This window comes from Coregonus lavaretus (assembly GCF_964263955.1).
Source record: "Coregonus lavaretus genome assembly, chromosome: 11".
Taxonomy (NCBI): domain Eukaryota; kingdom Metazoa; phylum Chordata; class Actinopteri; order Salmoniformes; family Salmonidae; genus Coregonus; species Coregonus lavaretus.
Window position 1 is genome coordinate 25110144 of NC_139998.1, and position 11246 is coordinate 25121389.

At 48.9% G+C, this 11246-nt stretch overlaps 1 protein-coding gene across 1 annotated transcript in view; it reads left to right on the forward strand.

Moving 5' to 3' along the window:
- The window catches only part of LOC311137281 (serine/threonine-protein kinase WNK1-like), a 65374-nt gene extending 55555 nt beyond the window's left edge, over nucleotides 1-9819 (forward strand). The window contains exons 10-26 of the mRNA XM_084171702.1: nucleotides 34-328; nucleotides 450-619; nucleotides 786-836; nucleotides 1771-1911; nucleotides 2757-2836; nucleotides 3001-3160; nucleotides 3484-3600; nucleotides 3803-3931; nucleotides 4031-4082; nucleotides 4174-4305; nucleotides 4459-5516; nucleotides 5716-5766; nucleotides 6012-6619; nucleotides 6813-7000; nucleotides 7217-7366; nucleotides 7544-7752; nucleotides 7938-9819. Coding sequence (XP_084027828.1) covers nucleotides 34-328; nucleotides 450-619; nucleotides 786-836; nucleotides 1771-1911; nucleotides 2757-2836; nucleotides 3001-3160; nucleotides 3484-3600; nucleotides 3803-3931; nucleotides 4031-4082; nucleotides 4174-4305; nucleotides 4459-5516; nucleotides 5716-5766; nucleotides 6012-6619; nucleotides 6813-7000; nucleotides 7217-7366; nucleotides 7544-7752; nucleotides 7938-8294 — 3948 coding nt within the window. The 3' untranslated portion in view covers nucleotides 8295-9819. The remainder of the gene's footprint in view (nucleotides 1-33; nucleotides 329-449; nucleotides 620-785; nucleotides 837-1770; nucleotides 1912-2756; nucleotides 2837-3000; nucleotides 3161-3483; nucleotides 3601-3802; nucleotides 3932-4030; nucleotides 4083-4173; nucleotides 4306-4458; nucleotides 5517-5715; nucleotides 5767-6011; nucleotides 6620-6812; nucleotides 7001-7216; nucleotides 7367-7543; nucleotides 7753-7937) is intronic.
- Nucleotides 9820-11246: the final 1427 nt, after the last annotated feature.

Sequence of the window (11246 nt, forward strand, 5' to 3'; positions counted from 1 at the left end):
AACTGAGCTGAACTTGATGTGATTGTATTGAAGGTGAGAGAGGAGCAAGAGAAGAGGAGGCTGGAGGAGGAGCAGGGCCAACAACGACAACAACAACACCTACTACTACTACAGCAGCAGGGACATCCACAACCAGGGCTCCAGCCCAGCACAGAGGCCTCCCAGCCAGGCCAACAGGCTGCCCCCTATACCCAGCAGCCACCCCAGGGAGTTCCCTACATACCCCAGTCGACAGGGCAGCTCCCAGTCCCAGTATCGACCCAGGTTCCAGCCCAGCCAGAGTCAGGGGTGCCAGAGGTGGGCCAGTACCCACAGCAGACTGAGACAGGTCTGTACCTTCTGCCGGTCACCTTTTTTTGCAGTCAGTGCTTTGTAGTATTGACCTAGTCTTAATCAAGTGTTTATCAATTAAAAACCATCTTCCTATTCTCTACCCCTCCCTCTTTCAGCCAATCAAATAACAGATAGAGCTCAGAGTTCCTCCATCCTTCCCGAGACGCACCTGGTTCAGCCGGTGATGTCATACAGCTCTCTGCCCAGTCAGCAGCCACAGCCACAGGCCCCATACCCACAGGCCACACCCCCTGTCCAAACTGACCAATCGCAGCAGCAGACCATGGTGAGTGTCATTATCGTGGCACACAATGTATTTAATATATTCTTACAGAAACAGTACCCAACTCTTGTCTCTGTATGTATAATAGTAAATACAGCTGACTTTCTCTATCTCGTTCTCTCTCCCTCCATCTATCCCTCTCTCCTCCTCCCTCTGTCCTGTTTGTCAGGTGGTTCCTGCTGCCCAGACTGCCACTGTTGTCCCTGGGGCTCCACAACAGGTACACGTCACCATCACAATACAACTTCACCACCACACCACACCAGTGCTGTTCCACTATAGCCACAGAGTTGAAAACAGTGGTGGACCCGCTCTCCCTCTTTCTTTCGGTTTCTTTATGCATCCCTCAAGGTACAATTGTATGCAATTCACTACTGTTTGCCATCAGATACTGTATCTTGTAATGGCTTTCTGCCAGAACTCAAAGAGCTTTGGATGAGTTATCTGTACAGTTGCCATTTTCTCCCCTGTGCTTCCTATTAGTTATTTTCCTTGCTGTTCCATGTACACATGCTTCTCTTCCTTCAGAAAAGCATGCTTCACAACTTTGTTCATTTGCAAAATTTTCTCGTTCACTTTCGCTTGTAAATGTACACACTAGCTATGCTTGTATAACTTTATGAGATGGATTTGCCTTTCTTTGCAATTTGTTTATTTTTCGCTCGTTAGCATTTAGCTAACAGCGTCTATGTAATTTCGGTATTAGTTTGCTCATTTTGTTAGCATTCTGGTAATAGAAGCCCAATGGGCTTTAGCGCCCCCTTGTGAGCTATGCCGGTAATACTGTAAATCCCGGGATGAGAGAAGGGTGGTATGACGATATGAAAATCTGGATACCGCCCAAGCCTATTATATGGTATCCTTCACTGCTTTTTGAGGTGTGTGTGTGTGTGGTATAATCCATGCTATAAGACCTGTACTGATTTATAGTGTTGCAATGTAATGCAGTAGGTAAGTGCCTGGGGGAGTTGGATTGTGGATGAGAGCCAGTGTAACGCTATGAGGCGGTTAGGCCTCTGGGGGAGGGATGAATGGTGGGTTTGTTTGAAGGGCAGTGTGTTGGTAAATAGATAATGAAGAGATAGTCTTCTCTGCAGATATGGCTGTTTGATTTGTGAAGTTCTCTTATCTCTGTCTCCTCCACCCCCCTGTAGGTGCCCTCCCAGCAGGTGGCTTTGCCCCCCTCATCTCAGCCCATCCCTCCCGTGCACCTCCAGCAGCCACAGCCAGTGGGGAGCACTGTACCTCAGAGCTCAGCACTACCACCGCTCCAGCCTGGAGCCCAGCAAATACAGGTGACACACACACTGACACACTAGTTCACAACAACCCCAGCTTACGCTCTTACTAACGCTAAAACAATCAGACAAGCAAGCATATCTACAAACAACGACACAGCATCTATTCCATATTTGTATCACGCATGTACAGTCTTGTCATTCTCTTTTCAATTCTTCACCCTCTGTTTTGAAATGTTCTGTTTTTTTTTTACAAACACAGGGTTTTCCAAACTCGGTCCTCAGGACCCCAATGGGTGCATGGTTTGGTTTTTGCCCTAGCACTACACAGCAGTGATCAACTGATCATCAAGCTTTGATCATTTGAATCAGCTGTGTAGTGTTACGGCAAAAACCAAAACGTGCACCCATTGGGGTCCCGAGGACCGAGTTTGGGAACCGCTGGACTAAAGGCTCCATGGCCCTACTCTTTCATCCACTCTTTCTTTCATGCATTCCTCTTGCATGCTGCTGCTTCTTCTTCCTGCATGGCTGTCAGTCATGGGCCAATGAACCGAGCCCAACTATCCTATCTCCTCCAATCAACGCAGAACACCTCTACTTCCTCTATCAGGCCGCAAACCTCTCTGTGCTGCAGGTACACACAGGCCAGGAGCAACGTGTGTGTGATGAGTGTTGTCATGTGATAGTAGTATAAGGAGCCTACAAACACACACTCAAATCATGTCCTACGAGAAGTACCTTGTACCTTCAGTGTGTGTGTGTGCTCAAAGAATTCCTCGGTCAGATCACACACCCTTCTGTGCTTAAGGTGTAGCCAGGTGCATCCATTGCTTTCATGCTTGACATGACATGGTTGTAAAGCTCCTTTAATGAACTGTGTGTGTGTGATGATGTTTCAGGCCTCTGTGAGTGTATCCAAGCCAGCGCCAGCAGAGCAGGCAGCAGGACAGACAGCGCTGGTGCCTCAGTCTGTGGAGAGGTAAGGCATCACATCTCTCCACAACAGCTTTATACCTAGCTCACACCAAACAGCTTTTTCTGCTACTGAATATGTTCTATTGAAAATACATCTATATACTGTATGATACGGCCCTTTGTTCATTGTGATGTCTTCCTCCCCCCACCTCTCTCTCTCTCTCCCAGTTGTCTGTCGGACGTGGCGTCAGGTTTGAGTGACGGCCATGAGGGGGCATCAGGCGGTAGACACGAAGGGCGCTCCATGATCAAGCGGCACCAGCAACACTCTGTACGCAGCCACTCTTGCCACGAGAAGACCGCCAAGGCCAAGCTCATCGTCCTCAATGTAAGAGTCACATGGTCAGACTTTCACCTCAACTCACTGTCTGTTTTCTTCCTCTATGTTAAGCGCTCTGTCCCTCACACAGACTCCACATGGCTACTTTCTATCTCCTCGCACCCTGTGTTGGCCAAAATTCCAGTAATTTTCAACATACTCAGGTTTTCCAGAAATTCTGTTTGGAGGATTCCAGATTTCCTGCTTATTCCCTTCTGATTCCGGAGAATCTTCCAACCAGGATTTCAGAAAAACCCATGAATTTTCAGGAAAGTTACAGGAATTTTGCAACCCTATTGGCCTCTCACTCTCTCTCTGTGTGTCTGTTTAAGATCTCCAACATTGGAGACCGGGTAGCAGAGTGCCAGCTGGAGACCCACAACAGGAAGATGGTCAAATTTAAGTTTGACCTGGATGGAGATAATCCTGAAGAGATCGCATGTATCATGGTAATGATAATAATAAACTAAACTAAAAAGCATTGATCTGAGTTTTATTGATCTCTTCCCCAAAGGCTCTGTAGTTGTCAAAAGTAAAGGCATTAGATTTGTTTTGTTTTGTAGCTCCACTGGTCTCTTTCCACGGGTGGAAATGTGGATTTAATAGGCATTAATTGTTATTATTGTAGTTAAATGTATATCCTTCTCTCAGGTCCTGAGTGAGTTTATCCTGGAGAGCGAACGCAAGTCGTTCATCGAGCAGGTCCGTGAGGTCATCGAAATGGCGGACGATAAAGGAGAGGGCATGAAGGAAGGCTACGCTCAACCACCCTTCACTCAGGTAACATACTACACCAACACACAGCAGCACTTCATCTTTCCACCCACTAACTCCTGGGCAGCCTTTAGTTGACATCGTGTTGTCCTTCTCTCTCCTCAGATTGTCGTGGATGACCCCTTACAGCAGCGTAACATGCCCACTCCTCTGCCTGGTAAACATGCACCTACACATTACTATCTCTACGGAAAGATGATTGTCTGAGCTTCACCCCTCACCCCTGACCCCTGACCCCTGTTGCCCAGGTGTTGCAGCTCAGGTGGTCCACTCTGCAGGCCGGAGGTTCATCGTCAGCCCTGTCCCAGAGTCCCGTCTGAGGGAGCAGTTATTCGGCCCTCCCTTGGCTAACACCTCGTTTGGGGACGAGCCCCCTCCAGGTGAGAGTGACTGTTTGAGAACTCTAAAGCATGTTGCTTGATGCAAGTACCAACATTAGTGCGTTTTGAAGTCATGATGATAAATGACTTGTTGTAAGAGCCCAGGTTATGTAAGTGACTCCTCTCTGTCTGTGTTCCTCCCCGCCGCCCCAGTGAGTCTGGGCCTGTCCCTGTCTGCCCCCTCAGGCCGCCTCCAGCAGGCCTTCACTGAGATGAGGCAGACGCATGGGGAGAGACAAGCCACCATGGGCCACCCAGCCGAGCCAGACCCCAGCACAGTACCCTCCTCCCAGGCTAGCCTGCGGCCAGCCTCCCCTCCTTTCCACCCTCACCAGACCTTGGCTCCCCCAGGGGCTACAGCCCCCACCTCCTCCTCCACCCTGCCTCCTGTCTCTGTCATCCCCTCTGGGTCCTCATCTCTTCCCCCCTCCACATGCCAAGTTGCAACTGGGAGGGTGTCTCCAACCACAGTTCCAGCCCCTGCACCTGCTACCAGTGAGCTAATCCCACACCCCCTGCCTGGCTACCAAGCTGCCCCCTCCCAACCTACCCCTGCCCGAATCACATTCCCCCCTTCAGCTGCTCCCCAGCACCCCCAGGCCACCTCGGCCTCTTTCCCCCCAGCCTCTGCCGCCCAGATGGGCAGCAGCTCTGCCCCTCTCTCCCCTGTCTCTGGAGCTCCACCCAGTAACTCTGGGACTGTGACCAGCTCAGAGCAGCACCCTGCTCCTGTTCTTGTTCCGTCCTCTCAGCCTATCCCTGTGTCCATTCCTGTCACTCAGCCCACCTCCTCCCAGTCTCAGCCTATCCTTACCTTTGTCCCTGTGGCACAGCCTGCAATGGCCCCCACCCAACTTCCACCTTCTACCCTGCCCTCCCAACCATCCCAGTCGCAGCCAGGGGACCCAGATGGGGGAGAGTCCCAGTCCAAGGCCCCTGGTATAGATGACATCCATGCCCTGGATAAAAAGCTGCGCTCACTCTTTAAGGACACATCCTCCGTTGACACTGGCAACACTGAGACCACCTCTCCCCCCACGGGGACCATCTCCCCTCCCCCCGGGGCGGCCCTGGTGCCCCCGTTAAACCTGTCCCTCACTTCAGGGGGACAGGGAGCCCCGGGCCCCAGCTCCACCCCAGGACAGGGCATCACACCAGCGGAAAATACACAGATCCCTCCAGAAAACCATGGCCAAGCCACTAGAGCACAGGTACGGGAACTCTCTGATTGTCCAGTGACTGAGAAGATATTGTACTTGTACTAAATGCTTTTTTCAATTGTTGGAACGCGAGAACGTGATTTTTCTCCCACCTTGATAATAATGATTACATCTTTGTGTGTGTCGGGTGTGTGTGTGTGTGTGTGTGTGTATGTGTGTGTGTCGGATGTATCCTGGTGGCTCCGAGCAGGCAGGCACCCCTACCACCGAGCAACTGCCTCCATTCCCAGGACCAAACCAGGTTAGTCCTCTTTTCAGAACTTGTCCCCTTGAGAAGTTGTAAGTTATGTACTGTTGAGTTTTGTAGATGTGTGGAGTAGGTGATCGTTGGGTTATCTTTGAGTGGTGTGTGTTGAGTTGTGCTTGTTCTGTTGTGTTATCTTACCTATATTAGTTGTGTTAGTAGTGGTGAGTTATTTTGAGTGTTGTTTTTCTGAGTGAGTTGTGTTGGTATGTTTGTTACTGACATGTCGTGTGTGTGTCCAGTCCCAGCAGCCTCTTGGTAGTCTGGACGGCCAGCTGAGGAGAGCTCTGAGCCCAGAGACCATTCCAGGGAGCTGTAGAACCGCAACGCCCTCCACAGGGGTCGTCAAACTGGGACGCTTCCAGGTCTCTGTTACAGCAGAAGCTAGCGCCGGCAGCACTCCTGACCCCTCGAACATCGCCTCCTCTTCCTCCCTCACACCCTCTTCGTCCTCCTCCTCTTCTTCCTCCCTTTCCAGCCCAGAGAACACCCTCCACCGCTCCTCCTCCCTCTCCAAAGGAGTCCGGAGAGGAGACTCCGTAGATGGGCTCACTTCTGTCCCAACACAGCCCACCACCATCGGACTCTTCCAGGTGACTGCCAGCCCCAACTCTGTCTCGAAAGTGGGCCGTTTCTCAGTGACGCCAGCTATTGCCAATACCACAGCTCCTTCGGGGTCTAGCTCCTGCCATCAGAACGGCCCTTCCTCTTCGACAACCTCTGACCTCTGTAGCTCTGCCTCCGGCGTGAACAGCGGTTTGTTTCATCATTACATGACCAGCGACAACGAGGATGACTCTGGGCCTGAGGACGAGGCCTTTGAGAGGGAAGTCAGCCGCCTCCGAGAGAAGTATGTTACCTTCACTCCTCCAAGATGTAACCTGTTGTTTGTTTTGCTGTTTTGGGCCATAATTCTCTTATATATTTTTTTTTTATCTCAATGGGATCACTTGTATTAGTAAAGGATAAAATAAGTAGTGGTGACTGTTGTACTGTATTTGTTACAACCCTGCCTCACTCTGCCCTCCTCTCTTCTTCCACAGACATATGATAGAGATCCAGACCCTCCACTCCCGTCAGAAGGAGGAAATAAATGCTCTGTTCACCAGGCTGGGTAAACCTCCTCCCTCAGCTGTCCTCTCCCCCGCTGTGGCCATGGCCGGGGGCCGACGCAGGGCCAAGGCCAGAAAATCAGCCCGCAGCAGCGCCCAGCCCAGTCCCCTGCACTCAGGTAACAGGAGTTATGATTGGTCAGTCCATCTGTCTGTATCTAGTGAGTGATCTGCGCACTGCTGAATGGAAATGAATCTACAAATGTTCATGACTGCAAGCAACAAGTAATTAGTCAATATTAAAGGGTAGAGACTGCTAGCTTAGAAGTGTAAATGTAATGTGATCAGTTGTTTCTTTCCACTCCACTCTCTGGTTGATGTTGGTGTGTGTTTAGGAGCCCCAGTCTCAGGCCAGAGCTCCCCAGCGTCCTCCCCTAAGCAGACTTCTCGCCCCACGGCAGGGGTCTCTGAGTCAGGCAGCCGGACCTCCCTCCAGAATCTCAAACTCTCCCCCTCCTTGCCCAGCCTCAGCACCTCCACCATGAGTAAGCAAACCCAGCCACGCTCCTATTGTCTATGCTCCTTCACTACATGTTTTACAAAGGCAAACCCATGCAATATTCATCTAACCAAGAGATAATACATCTCCAGAAGAGAAGCCAAACGTGATTTGAGAAATGAGTCGGCTTCCCAGGTTGAACTCATCTCTGTGTGTCTTCCAGGAGTGAGTGGGACCAGTTCAGACACTGGAGCGAACACCAGCCAGTGCCAGCCGTCAGGCCCTAACAGAGCCCCGGCCCTAACACAGAGCCGCAAGGGCACATTCACAGATGACCTGCACCAGCTGGTTGACATCTGGGCCCGAGACGCCATCAGCCTCTCCCACAGCAAGAAAGGACCCAAGGGGACAGCCCAGGGACCCGGACACGACGTAAGGCCTCACTACTCAGTCTAAAGACCAGCCATTTCAATAATCTGCCAATCTATGGTTTTAGCTCTATTTTAAATGGTAATGTTAGCGTTTGTTTTTGCTCTCTTTAATATTGGTTTTGATCTAACTAACTTCCCCTTGTCTGATTCCTCTCCTTCTCTCCTGTCCCCTCTCCCTAACTACAGATCCATGTACATATCCCTCCACAAGCCAACATGGGCCGGAAGTTTTCTGCCCCTGGCCACCTCTGCCCCACCCTCCCCTCCACCACCAACCCCTCCAACCCCATCTGCCCACGTCAGGGCTCACTGGGCCCCCCTGCCCAGGGATTCGGCTATGGCCCATCCCCCTACAGCGCCCCCCAGTGGGCAGGACCTACAGGACCCTGTCAGGTGGGTCTCCTGGCCTCCACCCAGCCGCTGACCCAGTACCAGCCCCGAGCCCCCTCCTCGGCCTCAGCCCCCCTTCAGCAGGCCTTCCATGTGGGAGCCACCCAGAAACCTGTCAGCAACCCTGGAGGCCTCAACCTGAGGGCCACGTAGCCTGGACCTGGGTTAGTCAGGCTGGGCTGAGAGGGACTGAGGGCAGGGAGGAGGAGAGCTATAGGACAACTACTAGCACTCTCTGATGTTTTGTTCTGTTTCGCTTATTGGTGAGGTGGAAGAAGAATGTAGTGAGAACGAAGGAGAGGAGACTGTGGTTCAGTCCTGTCAGACGGAGGGAGAGTGCAGTACATACCCACAGCACACCAATCACACCTTCACCCTTAACAGGGTCCAGTCTTTTCTGCCAATGGCTGTGGAAGCGGGCTGTGATTGACATTTGGGTTTGTCCAGTGAAAGCCATTGACCCAAGGACACAAACGGCAATGGCCAAAGACGTCTGTTGAAAGCACCATTGCGATGTCATCATTCCCTTGAAGGAGAGGATAGGAACGGGGAGGGGGAATGAATCACTTCTTGACTGTAACTGGCCTTAAGCTTAACTAGGACAGAATTAGCAGATGGAGAGAAACCCTGCCAACAGACACACATGCGCCTCCTAGCCCTACTGTCATTGGCTGAGATTCTGGGGTGTTGAATTGTATGGGAAGCTGTCTGGGCGAGAAACAGATGAATTGTGGGTAACAAGTTTGTGTAAAGAAAGTAGCGAGAGATACAGTATGTAGAGAAGGAAAGAAGAGGTGGAATGAGAGAAAGAAAGTGTGAATGGAAGTCGGTAAGGTTTTAGTGGATAGTGTTTGGATAGTGGTTACCCGTATGATCGCTGTACAGTAAGATGCAATAATAACATTGTGAGGAAAGGAGTGTGTCCCTGGCCCCGTGTAACAGTGGCCTTAAACCCCTGTACACATTGTCTTCGTATAGAGAGATATTTCTTGTCCTAGGTTATGATTCCATGGTAATATTTTACTCTATCTGTCCCTCTGAGATGGTGTGATGTTATGCCTGACGGGGGGTGTTAGTTTCTTATTTGAGACCATAACCTGTTAGTGTGAGCTAAAAGTAACGGACCTGTTTGTAGATAGTGTTTATCAATACCTACTTCCTGTCGTGTCCATGCTTTGGAGTTTGCCTGAAGTGACTGTATCCATGAGTGATTTTGGTTTACTCCTTAGCGACTGGTTAGGCTTATGAACTGAAACCTGTGTCAGTGGTTTCAGTTGTAGGCTTCAGCTACTGTGACCATTTGGTTTGGGGTTTTAAACCTTAGCTACTGTGTCAGTTGTCTCACCTCACCACCTGGTGTACTGTAGTCAGACTGATAAGCAAGGCTATGGCCCTCAGTACATTTCTGTTAGAAAGGTATTACATTCCTGAGGCATAGGGTTCTCTGTAGATAGTACTAGTACCGGTATATTATTTAGCAGTGAACGGTGCATGATGTTCAGACACAGACCTCAAAGAAATGTAAACTTTTCACAAATTTATCCAACCTTATTTCCCGTTGTTGTCATATTTTCAAAATCATGACAAATTGTCCGGGGTTCCCTTTCTGTGGTTTATTTCATGTGTATATTTAAATACAAATACAAGATGTTCTTTATGGACCTGTATTCAGCCATCAGATTTTGATGTTTCACTGTAATTATTTAAGGTTGTTAAACAACGTAGTTAAAGGAAAGTAAAAGTGCAATTGCAGGGTTATTATTAGTATTGTACTCAGTAACACAGGAGAGTAGTCCTGTGCTTCTTCAGCTCTTATCATACACCACCCTGTCATTTTCTGTTTTACTGTGTGTGTGTATACAGTGAGGGAAAAAGTATTTGATCCCCTGCTGATTTTGTACGTTTGCCCACTGACAAAGAAATGATCAGTCTATAATTTTAATGGTAGCTTTATTTGAACAGTGAGAGACAGAATAACAACAAAAAAATCCAGAAAAACACATGTCAAAAATGTTATAAATTGATTTGCATTTTAATAAGGGAAATAAGTATTTCACCCCCTCTCAATCAGAAAGATTTCTGGCTCCCAGGTGTCTTTTTTTATACAGGTACCTAATCTCAGCTTGTTACCTGTATAAAAGACACCTGTCCACAGAAGCAATCAATCAATCAGATTCCAAACTCTCCACCATGGCCAAGACCAAAGAGCTCTCCAAGGATGTCAGAGACAAGATTGTAGACCTACACAAGGCTGGAATGGGCTACAAGACCATCGCCAAGCAGCTTGGTGAGAAGGTGACAACAGTTATTGCGATTATTCGTAAATGGAAGAAACACAAAATAACTGTCAATCTCCAACAAGGGTTTTGCCATTAAGTACTAAGTCATGTTTTGCAAAGGGGTGAAATAATTATTTCCCTCATTAAAATGCAAATCAATTTATAACATTTTTGACTGATAGACTGATCATGTCTTTGTCAGTGGGCAAACGTACAAAATCAGCAGGGGATCAAATACTTTTTTCCCTCACTGTATATCTATACATGCGAGGTACATGTGTTGCATATTAATTAATGCTTTCACATAATGCTCCATCATCACCATAGAGTACGATGTCTTGCGATTACCCACCCCCACACAGTACACACACGGACAGCCCTGTAAACTTGCAGAACTCTTTAGTGCCTTGCGTCCTCATTACTGAGAAATTACACCATAATTACCTAGCCCTACTGTACAGTGACTGAAAGACCAGTTAACTGCCGACTTGTGAGATCCATCAAACGTCCATAGACATCGGTAAATGTTTTTAAAGTGGAGGTTAAGCGGAAGTTACCTAAAGAAGTTGCTGTAAGAAGAGGCAGGTGACAGTCTTATATCAACACAGGACTGACTAATGGAAAGTAGAGCACACTGGGCTGCATGAAAACAAGTTTTATTTGTGTGGTCACCAAAACCGGCGTTTGTGTTTATGTATCCTATGTTGATTTGTCTGTAAGTGGGTTGTCTGAATGAATGTAATCAGTACAGTATTGCATAGCAGCACTTGTTTTCAGCAGATAAGAAAACTAAGCAGTTGTATTGTGGTTTTTCTCTCCATTGGCA